General features: G+C 53.1%; 1 protein-coding gene across 3 annotated transcripts in view; it reads right to left on the bottom strand.

Moving 5' to 3' along the window:
* Nucleotides 1-18,354, bottom strand: part of MGAT5B (mannosyl (alpha-1,6-)-glycoprotein beta-1,6-N-acetyl-glucosaminyltransferase, isozyme B) — a 102,784-nt gene that overhangs the window by 36,949 nt on the left and 47,481 nt on the right. For all 3 annotated transcript variants that reach the window (XM_011952573.1, XM_011952641.1, XM_011952505.1), the window contains 5 exons: nucleotides 11,193-11,308; nucleotides 10,491-10,564; nucleotides 9,448-9,618; nucleotides 8,537-8,701; nucleotides 7,694-7,863 (listed from right to left, as the gene is read on the bottom strand). In XM_011952573.1, coding sequence (XP_011807963.1) covers nucleotides 7,694-7,863; nucleotides 8,537-8,701; nucleotides 9,448-9,618; nucleotides 10,491-10,564; nucleotides 11,193-11,308 — 696 coding nt within the window. The remainder of the gene's footprint in view (nucleotides 1-7,693; nucleotides 7,864-8,536; nucleotides 8,702-9,447; nucleotides 9,619-10,490; nucleotides 10,565-11,192; nucleotides 11,309-18,354) is intronic.

The raw sequence follows: 18,354 nt of genomic DNA, 5'->3' as shown, positions 1-18,354 counted from the left end.
AAAAAAAAAAAAATACAAAAATTGGCTGAGCGTGGTGGCGCGCTCCTGTAGTCCCAGCTACTTGGGAGGCTGAGGCAGGAGAATCACTTGTATCTGGGAGTTGGAGGTTGCAGTGAGCCAAGACTGCGCCACTGCACTCCAGCTGGGGGACAGGATGAGACTCTGTCTCAAAAAAAAAAAAAAAAAGAGGAAGAAGAAATGTGGACAGAGTCATGCATGGAGGGAGGGAGAGATGTGGACGCAGGGAGAACACCGTCTACCCTTCCAGGAATGCCTGCGGCTATCAGAAGACAGGGGAGAGGCTGGGACTGACTATTCCTAGCACCTTCAGAGGGAGTCTTGATTTCAGACTTCCAGCCTCCAGGACTGTGACAGGATACATTTGTGTGGTCTACACCTCCTAGGATGTGGTCCTTCGACTGGTCACCCCCAGGAGGCAGACACACCTGCCTGCAATTCTATAACCCCCACTCCTGTGCTCTTTTTCCTCTGGCTCCTGGCCAAACTCCTGGGAGAAGTGCAGACACTCACGACCACTGTGTCCTCCCCATCCCGCCTTCCACACTCCCACAGCCGACTGGGTTTAGAACCTTTGTCCCCACGACTGCACCACAATGCTCTTTCCAAGGTGAGCAATGACATCTATGTGGCCAAATTCTCTTTCTTTCTCTCTTTCCTTCCTTCCTTCTTTCCTTGTTTATTTCTTCTTCTTCTTCTTCTTTTTTTTTTGGAGACAGAGTCTTGCTTTGTCACCCAAGCTGGAGTGCAGTAGCACGATCATGGCTGACTGTAGCCTCGACCTCCCAGGCTCAAGTGATCCTCCTGCCTCAGTCACCTGAGTAGCTGGGACCACTAGTGCACTTGGCTAATTTTTTTGTTTTTGGTAAAGACCAGGTCTCACTATCTTGCCAAGGCTTGTCTTGAACTCCTGGTATCAAGCAATCCTCCTGCCATGACCTCCCAAAGTGCTGGGATTACAGGAGTGAGCTGCCCCACTCAGCCCCATGGGACCAAATTCTTTGGACATTTTTCAGTCTCCTTCTTACTTGGTTTCTCAATGAGCATTGTGTTGCTGGTCACATGATCCTTCTAGAAGCATCTTCTCATGGGCACCCATGACCACATCTTGCTTGCTCTTGGCTACTCCTCAGTCTCCTTTGCCTGTAAGAGGACTTTCTGTGTTGATATTTCCCGAGTCTGTGCCCCTCAAGCCTGTTTTCCCATCCCTTGGCAACTTCATCCACACTGTGTTCAACAACTCTCAATGGCCAAGACTCCATCTCCATGCCACACCTCCCCTGGGCCCATCACCCAGTGGCCTCCATGGGGCACCTCTGTTTCAACGTGTGCCCCAAACCCAGTGCTTTTCTCCCCTCCCCTCAGAGAAGGGCAGCATCCTCCGCCCTGGAGCTGGTTTGAGCTGCCCAGTTCAGCCTGGTTCTGGTCAGCTCAAGCTGGTTTCCAGCAGCTGGACCCAGTTTGCATTGGCTCAGACCAGTCTGTGCCAGTCATATCCAGATCTGATCTCTGGGTTCCAACCCTAAGACCTGCCTCAGCTGGTCACCGTGGACTGTGCCGGAGGAAGCAGATGGAGTCTCCACCTTCATCATTCTCTGGGAACCCTCCCCAGCCTTTCCTTTGGGCACTGGGCCCCAGGCAGGAGGCAGATTTCCAGCCTGGCTGCATGCTTGACAGCCAGGAGTTGTCTCTCCTAGTCCTCCTTATTTAAACATTCTCCTCTTAAGCTTTCATCATTTGCCAGTTAAGTCAACTAATTTTCTACTAAACCCAATTTCACTCATGGATGGAGGAAGAGCTCAGTAATTTTTCCTCATGCCATGTACTATTAATGATGCTTGAAATTATGCAAATAAAATTGATGAGCACAGCTGATTCTGGGAAAGCAGAAAGGGAAAGGCTTAACTTTAAAACGCCCACCCTGGACCGGTGCATGCACGAGGCCATCTCAAGATGCAGCAGCTGGGCAGACGCTCAGGTTTGACTTCTCCTTCCCTCCATGCATGGCGGGGCACAGGCGGGGACTGGCTGACATCACCTCACTGCAATCTCATCACAGAGTGCATGGCTCCCTCGTGCCAACTCCTTCACCCCGGAAGCATCTTGCAGCAGCAAAGGCAGATGTGGATCCTGCACATTGCCCCAAATGTCACTCCAGTGAGCAGGTTAATTGAAACACCGAAACCCGAGGAGCGGAGCAGGGCCGGCTCATCCGTCCAGCCTTGTTGCTCCATCAGTGGCCAGGACATCTGCCATGAACATCTGTGAATAAACTACAACAAATGTACAAGCTGCGTCTTTGTCCCGCCGCCTCCCATGCGGGTCATTTCGCCAGCCAAGGGAGACGTTTCTGTCACAGAAGCCAAGCTGAGACACTCGGAATTCAGATTACCTTCACATCCGGTTGACCTGTTTTCAAATTAAACTGGTGCTGCTCCCACAGAACGGCTCCCAGGGCTGAGAGGTGAGGCCCTGCGTGCTTCTGCCTCTCCCGGAAGGGCTCGCGGTTACTCGGTGGGAACTCTGCCCAGGGCCCCATCCAGGCTACAATGGTTGCCATCTTACTATGGGTTGACATTGTGTCCCCCACCCCCCACATTGATATATTGAAGTCCTAACCCCCAATTCTTCAGGCTATGACCTTATTTGGAGTTGGGGTCCTTACGGAGGCAATGGAGTTAACATGAGGGCATTAGGGTGGGCCCTAATGCAACAGATCCTTATAGGGAGGGGACATCTGGACGCAGACACACCCACAGGGAGGCCGCCGGGCAAAGGCAGAGATGATTGTAGAGATGTAGCTGCAGGACAAGGGTCACCAAGTTCCTCACCAGGAAACCACCAGGAGCCCAGAGTGAGGCCTGGGGCAGAGACTCCCTCACAGCCTCAGGAGGCCCCAGCCCTGCCAAAACCTTGCTCTTGGACCTGCAGCACGCTCCAGCGCCAGGATTCAGTTCGTTCACTCCTGCTGGGTGAGCCCCGCAGCGCGGGCTCCATCGTTACGGCAGCTCTAGGAGGCTCATCCACATCTCAAGCTGCACTGACATCTCCGCTGGGAGGAAAGGCCTGCGTTTATGTATCAGAGAGGCCCCGGCAGGGAATGTGCCTGGGAGCTCGCAGCTGCACCTCCACCCTGGCCTCACATCTGTCACTGACCTCGCCAACTGTGGGGACCAATGCAATGCCCCCACTTTACAAAGGAAGAAGGAAGAAAGTACCTCCAAGAAAGGGCATGGCACAAAGTGCATTTCAGGCCAGCAGGTTCCCACCTGATGCCCTGGGCAGGATGCCAGAGGCCCCACCATCTGGGCCACCTCCACGGGGTGCCTCTGTGGCCCGACCCCCCAACTAGGCCACACTCCAGCAACCAAGGGTATCCTGGGTGTTCTCAGGAGTGCAGAGGAGGACTCAGGATGAATCCTCCCATTCTTTCTACATCTCTTCTAGAGCTCTGAGCCTGGGGCCCCAATCCCATCCTCTAGGACTGCACTAGGGACACAGATGAGGCCTTTTGAAGAAGCCATGCATTCTACAATGTCCCAGCCCCACCGCCACCCAGACTGTGTACTGGGCTGAGGGGCTTAGAAAAGCCACAGCCTCAAGCTTTTCCAATTCGCAACCTTTGGTGCCCATTAGAATCACTGGGAGCTTAAACCTGTTACCTGGGCCCCCGCCCCAGATGAATGAAGTCAGAGATGCCTAGACTGGGGCCCAAACACTGGTAAGTTTCTAAAGTGCTTCAGGTGGTTTTGCTGCAGTCAGGGTTAAGAACCCCCACCCTGAATGTATTCCAACCATAGCCGATGCTGTACATTTTGTAGCCATAACTGGGGAATTCTCCTGGGGAGGGTGGTTTGGTTTTTATTTTTATTCTTTTAGTTGTTTTTAAATTGCATTTGGTAGCAGATTTAGAAATCACCTTCCTAAGAAGATCCCCTGAGGTCGCTGAGCTGTGTACACCATTCTGCCCTGTCTGAGCAAGATCGTTCATTTACCCCACAGGGGACCAAGGGCCAGGGCATCTAAGCACAGTCCTGGTCCTACCCGTTTAACAAGCTGCAAAACAGAGATGCGGCAACCTCTCCCTGGAGCTCCTTCAGATCTGCAAGAGCCTGAGAGGAAATGGAGCCTTGCTTGGTAAAAAACACTGATTCCTGTGGGCTGTGGATGTGCATGTGTGTGCAAGAGAGTGTGCATGTGTGTCCGTAAAGATGCACCATGTCTGCACATGCAGGAGCGTGCATTTGCACGTGTGTATGTGGAGTGTGTGCATATTCAGGTGTGTGAGTGGGTGTGCACGTGTGGGTGTGCACGTGTGGGTGTGCACGTGTGGGCTCAGAGGCTATGAGTATGTGTCCATGAGTGTGCATGTGAGTGGGTGAGTATGCATGTATGTGCACACATGTGGTGGATATGCACGTCTATGCATGGGTGCACGCAGAGGCTGCATGAGTGTATACACACACGTGTGCATGCATGTGAATGGGTGTTCACATGTGTGTGGGCATGTGGGTGCCTATGTGTGCATGTCTGAGGGCACATGAATGGTAAAGAACAAGGCAGTATAAAGTACAATCAATAGTAAAGGAAAAAGGGCATTTCCTGATCTTGTCACTTTTTACCAGGGCCTCACTTTCAGGGCCTCCCAAGGGCAGCCACCCCCATTGTCCCTGCTCTGGCCCTGAGATAGGTGTTGGCAACTGTCCTGACCACAGGCTCAGTGCTGGGCCCAGGGGAGAGACCAGAAGAGGATGCAGAGCTCTGGGAAAGTAAGAGCTCAGGGTAAGGCGAGAGAGCAGAAACCCAGCATGGGCTGAGATGCAGAACAATTGAGTTCCATTCCCACCTCTCAAGGAGACTCGTCAGATATCTGCCTTTCTTACAGAAAGATGATACGGGTGGCATTGGGCTGTCATGAATGCAGAGGAGATGCCTTCTCATTCCTTGAGAATTCTTCCCATTCCCCAGAATTCTTCCCACTACATCCTGGGGTCTCTGGTGACCCAGGCATCAAGGGCCACCAGACCCTTGTTAGCCGCTCTGCTGAGGAAGGTCTGACTCATGGTCAGCCACAGTCACTGGCTGTGCCACTCACAAGTTGCTCAAGACCTTTTTAGCTTCCCCCAACCCAGGTCCCTTCTCTTCTCCCTCCTCCTCAGCCCTGCCCCTTCTGACTTCCCTGTAGGAAGCTTCCAGGCCAGGGAAAAATCACCTCTTTCCATAATCTGCAAATGTTAACTACCTCTGCAGCGTTCTGCTCCACAGACAGCATCGACGCCTCTTCCAGGCCCTCTGTTCAGAGGCAGCCGGGGGTGGACACAGTTCAGTGTGCAGCAGTGGGTGCAGGCAAGCGAGGGGGCCCCACACCTTGGCTCTAAAGTGGCCTGCACAGTGCAAACAGCTGGATCTGACAACAAGGTGTCACCAGGGTGAGAGCCAGAGTGAGGGATGTGCTGTTTCCCTCTCCCAGCATTGGGAGTCCCTCTGTGGGTTCAGCACTAGCACTTGGGGACAGCTCCCAGCCGGGTTCCTTGCAGCTCCTGGACCTGCTATTTCAAGGTGGAGATTTCCTCCCCTTGAGCCCACTCTCGACCTGGACGGTGCTTCTCAACACAGCCACAAGCACGCAGCTGCCTCTTTAGTCTCTGGCATCAACCTGCTTCTGCCCCATAGCCTCACTTACATGCGCTGTTCCTCTCTGGAGACACTTTTTCATCTTTACTGAGCCTATCCATTGAATGCATTCACTTAAAAGGATGACTCCAGCGCTGTGAATTTCAGGCGATGGGGATGAAAGCCTTCAAAGCACTAGGTCATTCAGCAGACTCCTAAGCAACACAACCTAGACCCAGCCTCCTTCTCCCACTACTCAAAACAACTGGCCCAGACTCCTCCCTCTGATCAGAGTCACGGACGTTCTTCCTGAGTTACTGGCAAACTCTGAGTTGCAGGGAAGAAGTGTAGAAACTAAGGAGCTGCCCAAGACTGGAGCTTTGCTGGGCCCTAGTGACCTAAGACTGCCATGGCTCTGTCCTTATCAGCATCCTCTGCTCACCAACACTACTGTACTACAGAGCATCAGCATTAGTGGAGAGAAGGCCAATTAGACCAGCAAGAGAGTAGGCAGGCTCTGGGGAGACACACACAAGGAAACCACTTGAAAACCACCTGAGTAGAAGTTAATGGGCTAATGAAGAAAAGTTGATTCACATGTAAATAATTCTGGGGTCTTTAAGGAAGACCCTGAGGAATAATCTCATCAAATGTGGTGAGGAGCGGGGATAAAGAGAGGTTGGTTTGGTTAATGGGTACAAACATTTAGATAGATAGAAGGAATAAGTTCTATGTCAGATAGCAGAGTAGGCCAGGCATGTGGCTCGTGCCTGTAATCCCAGCACTTTGGGAGGCTGAGGCAGGCAGATCACTTGAGCCCAGGAGTTTGAGAGCAGCCTGGGCAACATGGCGAAAACCCATCTCTATTTTAAAATAAATAAGATTTAAAAATATATGTATAGCAGAGGCTGGGCACAGTAGCTCACACCTATAATTCCAGCACTTTTGGGAGGCCAAAGTAGGTGGATCATCTGAGGTCAGGATTTCGAGACCAGCCCTGGCCAACACAGTGAAACCTCGTCTCTACTAAAAATACAAAAATTAGCCCGGTGTGGTGGTGCGCGCCTGTAATCCCAGCTAACTCAGGAGGCTGAGGCAGGAGAATCTCTTGAACCTGGGAGGTGGAAGTTGCAGTGAGCCGAGATTGCGCCACTGCACTCCAGCCTGGGTGACCAGAGAGAAACTCCATTAAAAAAAAAAAAAAAAAAAAAAAAGCAAAGGAATAATATACACAAAGTTCAAGTTAAGGTTTCGCTTGGGGAGGAGGCAGAGAGATCAGCGGACACCAGACACAGAGTCGTTGTTGACAATGATCTTAAGTGGATGGTCACACAGGGGAGGTGATTTGACTCTCGTGTTTCACAACATACTTTAAATAGACTTTGTATGCATCAAATATCATATAATAAATATTAACAAAGAGAGAAAAATCTGTATTCCTATATCCCACGGAAGCAGTGGTTAAAAATAAACCCAATCACACACTCTTACCCCCTTGGTATCCCCACACTCTCAGCCTCACCCCGTCCTACCCTCAAGCACCCAGGGGAGCCTCTAATCACTGCCTTTCCACCTCCCACAGCATCTGAGGGACCCTGAAAAGCCCAGCACTGGGTAAGGGATAGGCACCACCCACCCGCTCCCTTCACCCTCCACATCTTACTGGTCTCCAGACCCTAAAGTAGACCCAAGAAGGAGCCCAGTTCCAGAAGAGAAATCAAGCCTTCCAGAGGGGCTCAAACGGTGTGCAGACGCGGCTCAACTCCACAAGCCAATACGTGTCAGTCCCTGAGCACAAACACCAGAGAAGGAGCCAGGCCCTGGCCAGACAGAGCTATGCAAATACACTTCCCTGCTACATCCCCCAAGACCGGGCAGAAGGAGGGGAATTGGGGTGGCGATGTCCCGCAGAACACCAGAAGGCCTCCCAGGGTCTCAGAGTCTCAGGGCCGTGGGATCTGCAGGCGGAGCAGGGGCTCCCACGGCCCCTGGGAGGGAGGGGAGGGGTTCCCTTCACCCCTCCCTGCCCCACTCGACGCCAGTGGCTTTCTCCAGCACTCACCTCTGCAGCTCCTTCAGGGAGACTGTGACCCGCAGGCCATGGCCCAGGACATAGAGCGCAGCCAGAATGTCCGCCCACTGCACCATCTCCCCCAGGGGCCCGCCCTTCAGGACCCGAGGGCTGAACACGTCTCCGGACTCCTCCGTCAGGAAGCCGATGTGGACCAGGATCTGGGTCGGTGCAACAGGGAGGGTGAGCAGGGAGGAGCAGCAGCTCTCAGCCCCGTCCTCCAGGGCACCGGCCAGGAGACCAGCTGGCAGCAGACCCTGTCTCCAGGCCGGGCCCCAGCAGGTGCTTTCTGGCACCAGAGTGACCAGATCGGGCACTGGGGACACAGGCGAACAAGATAGTCATGTGCTTGCCCTCATGGAGCTTATGTTCCAGATGGAAGAGGTAGACAACAGTGAACACAGACAAGAGAGAATTTCATGAAATGATAAAGGCTCTGAAAGAAATAACAGGGCAATATGAGAGTCATGTAAATAGCTACTGGGTGGAGGGAGGAAGAGAGGGAGGAAAGGAAGAAGGGAGGGATGAGCTAACAAAGCTCCCCAGAACATTCCCAAATTTCCAGGCTAATACCATGACTTTTCTGCCTGACATGAACCAGATGTACACAGAATGCAGGACCCCTTGGGGGCTTGTCATTCGGTCCCAACCTTGAAAAGGGCCAGGGGCCACCACCACAGACATCTATCCTGACTGCCATTTCCACCCCTCGCTCCCTCTGATCAAATTCAGAAGCCCACTACAGCTTGTTTGAAGACCTATTCCATGCCCACTTGGAAGTGGGGGCCCTGAGCTTTCTCAACTCCTGCACACGAGGGGGCAGCGGCCACGCACCTGCTTCTGGTCCCTCTGGGTGGCCCCCAGCTTCTGCGCCAGGCGCTGGGCAGCCAGCGCCCACTGGGCTGTGAGCCTCTTGGTCCGCTTCTTCATGAAGATCAGGGACTCCTTCCCGCTGCCCATCACGTCCAGGAGGTGAGACAGGTTGCTTCGGAAAACTGCCTGGAGGGGTCCAGACCTCAGTTCTCTCTGCCCCTCGACCTGTAGCCACCATCATTCCCCGCTGGCCTGGGGACAGGGGCTGGCACCCTCCCATGAGGCTGGGGCCTGCTCCAGCTTCTCCCACACTTTGTAAGGGGCTCATCAGCCCCAAAACTAGGGAGTCCTGCCCTCCCCATCAACACACCCTCCCCAGCCTAGCTCTAACCACCGGCACCCAGCCCTTCCAGGGAGGTAGCCAACCACAGCAGTTCCTGGGATCCCAGCCACAGCAGGGAGGCAGTGGGCGGTGATCATAGGCAGAACTCCGATGGCAGGGGACAGATGTGGCCACCACAGCAACTGTGCGCCTCAAACCCATTAATTCAACGGTAAACCTCAGATGCATCGTCTGTCAGATATGATCACACGAGGATGGCTGGGAACTTTAAGTGCAAATAAAGCGTCTGGACACAGAAAGCCCTTAATAAGTGACAGTTGCTATTACTACTATTCTAGTCTATTAAGGGGGCACCTCCAGGCCCCCCACCTGCCCTGCAAAGAGGCCCAGCTTAGTGGCATCTCAAAGAAGGCAGACAGGCCCTGTCAGGCTGGCCTCCTGTCTGCCCGGCAGGATGGGCTGGGACTCGCCCGCACACCTGGCACAGCCGCTCAGTCTCATTCCCCCAGGGCAGAGGTTTCTGCCCACTGTCCCTAAGGATGTCCAGCCATGCCGGCCCCTCACCAGCCCACCCACCTCCCAGGCCCACCTGGACTTTGGGGAGGGGCTTGGGTGCCCTCTGGGCAGCCGTCCGGTTCCTCCAGGGCAGCGGGGGGCAGAACCACTCGACCTCACTGAGGTAGATGAGGAAGGAGCATTCGGTGCCGTCCACCCCGAAGAAGGCGTAGCAGGGGTCAGAGGTCCAGCGGGCACGCATCCACTGCAGAGAGGGCCAGGCTGGGCAGGGGGCTGCGCCAGCCCCACCAACCCTCGGGGGCTCCCCTGCACATGCACCCCAGGGGCCCTGAGGTCAAGGATGGGGCCCATGTGGCCCGCCCTACTGATGCAACAGGGGACAGGGCAGAGAAGAGATAGAACAAGGACCTGCCTGAAGGACCCCAGAGATGGCAGGGGCAGGATCACCAGCCCTCATGTCTGGAAAGAGGAGGGACTGAGAGAGAACGCTGGCTCAAAGGTCTGGGGCAAAGAGCCAGGAGTCCTGGCTGTCTCACTCTCCCTTTGGTCCCTGTCTCCCCACTACCAGAGCAGGATTGGGCTAGAGGCCAAGGTCATGGAGCAGCCTCCAAGGCGGCCAGGGCTGGAGCCAGGGCAGGATCCACCTGCAGTGATCCCAGATGGTCACTGAGGAAGGGGTCTGCGGCACCACTGCCCACCCCTTAGGGCATTCAGAACCAGCGGGGGGCTGGCTTCACGGCTGTGGAAGCTCCTACAGGGGCAGACTTCATGCAGCCAGCCGTGGCCCCAGCGATGGGGCAGGAAGACTCTGTGTCCAGCTCTTGGCTGGGCCAGGAGGAGCGGGGACAGGGCGGCCAGGGCCACTCCTCTGAGTCTCTGGGGGACTCTGGCTGCTGGCGATGACACTCGGAGATTTAATCATTTGCTGTGAGAAAGCACCGACACCTGAGGGCGACTCCTCCTGGGGGATTTGGGTTGATGGGTGGGGTGGATGCACTGAGCAGAGAAGCCGTTTCTTTGAGGTTGGCCTCTGCCAGCTTGTGCCTAGGTTAGGGGCAGGGCTGGACAGAGAGGCCCTAGCTAGTGGACATCCCCGCCCCTAGCCCCAGGCCTCACCTCCACCTTCCCTGAGCAGTCAGGGAACTTGGGGTCACTGGGCGCCTCACACTGGTCCCGCCGGCCTTCTGATACTGTAGGGAGAGGTCACCTTGCTGAAGGCCTGGGTCCAAGGAGAAGCCCAGGGAGGGAGGCCTGGGTGCAGGAGGCAGCTTCCCACACAATCTGCTGCCAGACCTTCCCACCTTAAAGCTCACCAGCAGCACAACCCACCCACAAGGTCATCCCGGGCCTGGGCTGCCCGCAGCCTCCTCAGGGGATTCAGGAGCAGTGAGGAGCTGGTGTGAACAGCTACCCAGCAGCTGCCTAGATGGGCAGACCTCATGCACCCACCCGAAAGCATCCCCAGCGTTTTCTGAGGAGGCAGAAATGAGGTTTGCAGCCCCCAGCTCATTGCTCCTCACATCACAGGGACTGGAGGGGGCCGCCCAGGGACCCTTCCCCAGGTGGCCTCACTCCTGTGGACCCCAGAGGCTGGGATTCCAGGGACCTCCACTGTCCTCAGCACCCTCCTGCCGGGTCGGGGGGAGTGAACCCCTAGTCCTCCTCCTGAAAGCCTAAACTGGGGCCCCGAAGAGCCAGGAAAGCTGCTGTCAAGAGAAGTCAGCCACACCTCAGGTGTCCCACCCTTCCAGGGCCCACCCAGCACCCAGTTCATTGGCTCCCTGGGGTACAGGGCACCCCCAACCCCCTGGCACCCACCCTTGCTGTGCAGGAGCAGGCTGTGGCGCAGGATCTGGTCCACCTTCACAGCGATGTCGGAGACGTTCTGGGCAATAGCCTGGATCCGCTCCATGAGGCCGGCCCCAGGGGGCATCCTAAGTGGGAGAAGCTGGAGGTGAGCCACAGAACCGACCAAGATGACCTTCCCAGGAGGGCCCTGCCAGTAGGCCCACGGGCAAAGATGGCAGGCCCTGCAATACCCCAGGCTCCCAAACCCTAACCCCAAGCAGACCAAATGGTGGGGAGTGGATCGGGTGAGAAGATGGAGCTGGCAGCCTACCCCATCCAGTACACACATTACAGACATCTAGGAAAGCCCATATCTGCACATGTTGGTCATGACTTCATGTGTGCCCACAACTGCACATGTGCCCACAACTGCATGTGTTATCATATCTGCAGAGAGGCCCTTACTAGTGGACATCCCTGCCCCTTGGCCCCAGGCCTCACATCCACCTTCCCTGAGCAGTCAGGGAACATATCTTCGTGTGCCCACCACGAAGGTGCCACATCTGCGCATGTCCCCACATCTGCGCATGTCCCCACATATGCATATGTGCCCACAACTGCACATGTGCCTACAACTGCACACATACCCATAACTGCACATGTGATCATATTTGCATGTGTGCCCATGACTGCACATGTGACCCTATCTGCACATGCGACCCTAACTGCACGTGACCCTATCTGCACATGCGACCCTATCTGCACGTGTCAGGCGTGTCTGTGCATTACTGCACGTGTGCTGAAGGGCAACACATGGGGCTGAAACAGGCAGAGGAATTCCATTCAAGAGCCTGGCTAGGTTCTGTCCAGGGACCACACAAGTGACAGAGGCCTTTTCCCAGGCACAGCCAGGCCTCTCCCAGTCTGTCTCTCTATTTCCTCCCAAGAGGCCGTATTGTGCTAAAATGAATTCCACCCACAGAAGCCTGGGAACTTGTCAGGTATTAAAACTCCGGTAAATAATCACTGGCTTCCTGAGAACAAATCCTTCCCAGGATCTTAAAGGAGGTGACTGCCACCACCACAGCCCTCCACCTCACCATCGATACCAGTGTTGCTTTTATTTTTGGAGAATTTATTTCCTGTGTTGATTACTACTCAGCTCTCAGGGACATTTATTCGCCATCATATGTCGTGCTTCTCTCATTGCAAACTTCTATTGAGATGGATTCCCCTCGGCTGGCAGATCTTCTCACACAAAGACAGCCCTGGGGGTCTTTCTCCAGGAAGCTGCTTGCCTTTTTTTAAACATATTAATTCGGTTTCCTTTGATTCTCACCTCACCCCGTGGCTTTGCCTGCCCTGTTTAAGCTCCGTTTATCCCTATACAAGGTCTTTATGGTTGCATATAACAGAAATTCAGTGAAGGATTTTTCCAACCTGGGCTCTGCTCGGGTCTGCAAACCCCACCTCTCCTCATCTTCTGAGCCTGGTGAGCTGCCCACTAGAGAAGGCATAACAGAAACCCTCAATGGCCACCCGCCCTCTGCAGCCATCCTCCTCTCCCACCTCCACCTTTCCTAAGGAAAGAAAGGGCAGTAGCCCCATACATGTCAGGGGACTAGTCAGGATGACAGGTGTGGGCAAATCAGACACAGAAGTGGAGGGGACAAAAGGCAGATGACAGGAATGGGGAATGAGCCGCCTATGTACACACATGCATACACACACATGCACACACACACACATGCACACACACACGTGCACACGCACACACACATGAACACACACATGCACACAGGCACTCACACATGCACACACGCACACGTGCACACACGCACACACATGCACACGCACACACTCACACATGCACACACACGCGCACACACACGCACACACATCCACACACACACGCACACACACATGCACACAGGCACTCACACATGCACACATGCACACACGTGCACACGTGCATACACACACATGCACGCACACACGTGCACACGTATACACACCCCAGTAGACACATGCACACATGCGCACACACACATGCACACATAAACAAGTACACACGCACACATGGACACACGCACACACATGCACATGCATGCACACATGCACACACAGATGCACACTCTTGCACACACACATGCACACACGTACACACAATCCAGTCTGTCCTCTCACTCTTTAGTCCAGTGCCCAAGGCAAACTTTGACAGAAACAAACAAACATAAAACTCTTAAAATAAAAAATGCCACCACTTTTGTGTTAGTTTCCTTAGGCAACTGAAATAATCTCCACAAACCAGGTGGCTTAAAACCACACCCATTTCTCCTCTGGCAGCTCTGGAGGCTGGAAGTCAGACAGCAAGGTGGCAGCAGGGCCAGTGCCTTCCGACTCTGGAGGAGTCTCCCCCAGGCCTCCCTCCCAACTTCCAGAGGTAGCAGCAGCCCTCAGTGTTCCTCAGCCCGTGGTTACTTCACCCCGACCTCCACCTCTGCCTTCACACGGCCTTCTCCCCTGTGTGTGTCTGTGTCCACCTTCCTCTCTTTATAAGAACACCAGCCATGGAACCAGGGCCCATCCAAATCCACTAGCACCTCCTCTTAATTTGACTACATCTGCAAAGACCTTATATCCAAATAAGATTACAGTCACAGGTCCTGGGGACCAGGGCTTGGACATGGCTTTTTGGAGCACAAAGTTGAATGCACGACAGCCTTCTGTGAGATTGCAAAGAAGAAAGAGAAGAGACTTAAAAGCCACCTGCTTCGTTTGCTCAAAAAGTCCTCAGGCAGAAGGAAGTAGGAGTATTTTTCATCCGTCCAAAACACATCAAGGTTCACTACCATTACCAGTACCACACAAGGAGACGAGAGAAGCTCAGCCCCCTATGAGCTGTGTGACCCTGGGCAGGTCACTGAGCCTCTCTGTGTTCACCAGTCTCGTCTTTTAAGAAATAAGGGCAGCTACCATCGTGAGGCCTGAACGAAGAGAGAGCTGTAAAGTGCGTGGCCAGCGGCACCTGTGCGACATCAGCACTGTTTGCATTCGTGATCAGCACTGATATTGATGTGGCTGAAGCAGCAGCCACAGAGACTTGGGTTAGACCAGGGCACATCAACCTTTTCTCATTATGGCCCATCTAGGAAGCTTCTTAGACGTTCTTACCGCTACTATGCTTGTTTCAAGAACTAGTGTTTGCCCTTTTGGCAGTGATGTGCTCCCACCAAGAGTGCCTGGGTTCACCCCAAGAAGAAACATGCCGATTTGATGTCTGCTAGGCTCTGAAATCAGTCCAGATGAAGATCGTGGAGCTGCTTTCCATGCTGACCTACAGGGGCAGGATGGACGCTCCTTTGACAGAAATGAATATTTTTTTATATACAGAGAGAGAGAGGGAGAGAGAGAAGGGCTCTCACTCTGCCACCCTGGACAGAGGCTGGCGTGCAGCGGCGAGATCACCTGCAGCCTCAACCTCCGGGGCTCAAGCGATCATCCCAAGTCAGTTTCCCAAGTTGCTGGGACCATATGGATGAGCCACCACGTCCAGCTAATTTTTAAAAAAAATTTCTGTAGAAAATATGTTGCCCAGGCTGTTCTCCAAAATCCTGGGCTCAAGTGATCCTCCTGCCTCGTTCTCTGAAAGTGCTGGGATTACAGGTGTGAGCCACCATACCCGGCCTGGAATGAATATTTCAAGGACAGAGTGCAGAGGCAGGGAAACCTCCACTGTTGCAGGGTCAGGGTGGGAGACCAGCAAGGGCAGCTAAGGCCGGGCTCTAGGGCTCCCATCGTGACAGGAGGCACGCACGGTGGAGAAAAACTGGGCGCCTGTCCTACCTTCTAACCAGAGACCCCAGGGCACAAACAACCTATGTCAAGACAAGCCGGGGGTCCTGCCAGGTCAACTAGAGACTTTGGAATGGACCTCAACCCATTTCAGCCCCGCCTGGAGGCACCTCTCCTTGGAGCAAGGCTCCTCTCCATCTGTGCTACAAGAGCCAGATCACTTTCTGAATCTCCTGCCCCGCTGTGGGTGTGGTTGTGAGTGGCCAGCCTGAAACCCCGAACGGAGTCCTGAGTCCTCGAGGACAGGGACTCAATTTTCCTGTGTGGAGCCGGGCGCTGCCCAGTGTGGGCCCCGTGCTCGGGGCTCCATCACTGTAGGCTGAAGAGTGTCTCCAAAATTCATGCCCAGCTGGAACTTCAGAATGTGGCCTTATGTGAGGGATAAAAGACTACACGTAGTGTGCAGTGTATACTGCTCAGGTGATGGGTGCACCAAAATCTCACAAATCACCACTAAAAAACTTACTCATGTAACCAAATACCACCTGTTCCCCAATAACCTATGGACATAAAAAAATTTTTTTAAAAATGAAGTTACTGCTACGTGCAATGACATAGACGAATCTCAGAGTCACAATGTTGAGCATGATAAGCCAAATAAAAAAGATTATGGGCTGGGCACAGTGGCTCACGCCTGTAATCCTAGCACTTTGGGAGGCCGAGGCAGGCGGATCACCTGAGGTCAGGAGTTTGAGACCAGCCTGGCCAACATGGTGAAACCCCGTCTCTACTAAAAATACAAAAACAAAAAATTAGCCAGGTGTGATGGCGTGTCCCTGTAATCCCAGCTACTCAAGAGGCTGAGGCAGGAGAATCACTTGAACCCAGGAAGCAGAGGTTGCAGTGAGCCGAGATCGTGTCACTGCACTCCAGCCTGGTGACAGAGCAAGACTCTGTCTCAAAAAAAAAAAAAAAAAAAAAGATAATGTACTCTGTGACTCCATTTATATGATGTTCAAGAACAGGCAAAAGTAATGCTGATAGAAGCCAGGGTAGAAGTTAGGTTTAGGGGCTAAGAATGACTTCCGCTGAAGGAACACAGGAAATATTGTGTACTAGAAATATTCTATGTAACCTAATCTCGGTAGGTGAATCTGTCTATATGTAAAACTCCATCAAGTTCTACCTTTAATATTAGTGTACTTTATGAAAAATACACCTCTATAAACTTTTTTTTTGAGACAGGGTTTCGCTCTCGTTGCCCAGGCTGGAGTGCAATGGCACAATCCCGGCTCACTGCAACCTCTGCCTCCTGGGTTCAAGCGATTCTCCTACCTCAGCCTCCCAAGTAGCTGGGATTACAGGCATGTGCCACCACGCCTGGCTAATTTTTGTATTTTTAGTAGAGACGAGGTTTCACCATGTTGGCCAGGCTGGTCTCGAACTCCTGACCTCGTGATCCGCCTACCTCGGCCTCCCAAAGTGTTGGGATTACAGGTGTGAGCCACCATGCCCAGCCAATAAACTTATTTTTTAATAAATGAAAGAAAGCAAGCAAGAAAGCAAGCAAGCAAGAAAGAGGCCTTACTTGGGAATAGGGTCTTTGCAGATGTAATTAGTTCAGGTGAGGTCATATCGGATCAGGCTAGCCCTAAGTCCAATGACTGGGGTCCTTCTAAGAAGGCCACGTGCAGACACCCAGGGGAGAAGGCCATGTGACGAAGGAGGCAGAGAGTGGAGCGAGGCATCTGCAGGACAAAGAAGGCCAGGCACTGCCAGCGTCCACCAGGAGCAGCCAGGAAGGGGCAGGGAGGGGTCTCCCCTTGAGCTTTGGAAGCAATACAGCCCTGCAGACACCCTAATTTCAGACTTCTGTCTCCAGAACTGGGAAAGAGTAAATTTCTGTTAGTTTAAGGCATCTGGTTTGTGGTCATTTTTTATGGCAACCCTAGGAAACTACGATAATCACCATCTGCAGAATTGAGGGGAAATGGTTTTTAATCCATCACAAAAGAGAGTCCAAGCCCAGGCTCAGAGGCTCACGCCTGTAGTCCCAGTACGTTGGGAGGGCAAGGCAGGAGGATCACTTGAACCCAGGAGTTCGAGACCAGCCTGAGCAACTGAGTGATACACTATCTCTATAAATAATTTTAAAAATTAGCTGGGCATGGTGGTGTGCGCCTGTGGTCCCAGCTACTCAGATTGAGGCAAGAGGATCGTTTGAGCCCATGAGGTCAAGGCTGCAGTGAGCTGTGATCGCACCGCTGCACACCAGCCTGGGTGACAGAACAAAACTTTGTTTTAAAAAAAAAAAAAGAGAGAGAGAGAGCCTAGGTTCTCCTGGATGCTCCTGCTGTCAGGAAGTTCTTTTTGCCAACCATGTCCCTATTGCTGAAGGCCAAGCTTTAATTCACCTGCCGCTCTCATAGGAAAGAAAGAAATCAAGGGATGCCCTTGAGTTTCAAGCCCTGGGTCAGTGACTCTCCACATTATCCAGAGATGTATTGGAAAGAGTGAAACCCTGGAAGTCAGAGGTCCTGGGTTCAAATCCTCATTGCATTTCACATTTGTGTGGCCTTAGGCAAGTTACCTAACCTCTCTGAACTCAGGTTTTAACTCCTGTGAAATCTGAGTAACAGAGTTATTGTGAGGATTAGCTGTGAGGCCAAATGTAAAGTACTCAGCATACAGGAGATGCTCAATACATGCTTGATATGCTTTTGCTCCCCAGGGACAGCAGTCATCCCATTCCTGAGAGGAAGCATCATACGCCCAAATACAAAGCAAAGCACTTTACTTTCTGGGAGATTCAGCAATTTTCCTACGACAAGCATGTCTGCGTAAAACCTATCGCCAGCACAGGCTTTAAATAGTGCAGATGGCATCTGTCTGATTTAACAAGTTCAACTTGTTCAAAACAGAATTACTTGGCATCACTATTATTATACTGGACTTAGCATTTGCACAGCCCTTTCTATTTTCAAATCATATACGATGAGGCTTCTCTCCCTGAGAGGTTTTTCTAAAAGTGACAACAAAAGTAGATGTCATAAAGCCTCAAACCGCAACAGATCTATGGCCTGGGAAATGCCTGGTTGGAAAAGAAAAAGAGGGGCTGGACTGGGGGGACGGTGGCCAATGACCTTCAGCCAATGTGGTCTGGGGAACCCAGGGCCTTGGTGTTGCCACCGTGGGGTAGGCAGCACAAGCACTGACTTCTCCACCAGGGCCAAGAGGTGTAGGCCAGGGCCCACATTGATTTTAGGGACCCTCAAAATGTTTGAATTTCTTTAAAAATCAGGGGGCAGCCGGGCGCGGTGGCTCAAGCCTGTAATCCCAGCACTTTGGGAGGCCGAGACGGGCGGATCACGAGGTCAGGAGATCGAGACCATCCTGG

The sequence above is a fragment of the Colobus angolensis genome, unplaced genomic scaffold (assembly GCF_000951035.1).
Source record: "Colobus angolensis palliatus isolate OR3802 unplaced genomic scaffold, Cang.pa_1.0 Scaffold1, whole genome shotgun sequence".
In the NCBI taxonomy this organism is placed as follows: Eukaryota; Metazoa; Chordata; class Mammalia; order Primates; family Cercopithecidae; genus Colobus; species Colobus angolensis.
The sequence above is the reverse complement of the archived record's forward strand: the minus strand, read 5'-3'. Positions and strand labels throughout refer to the sequence as shown.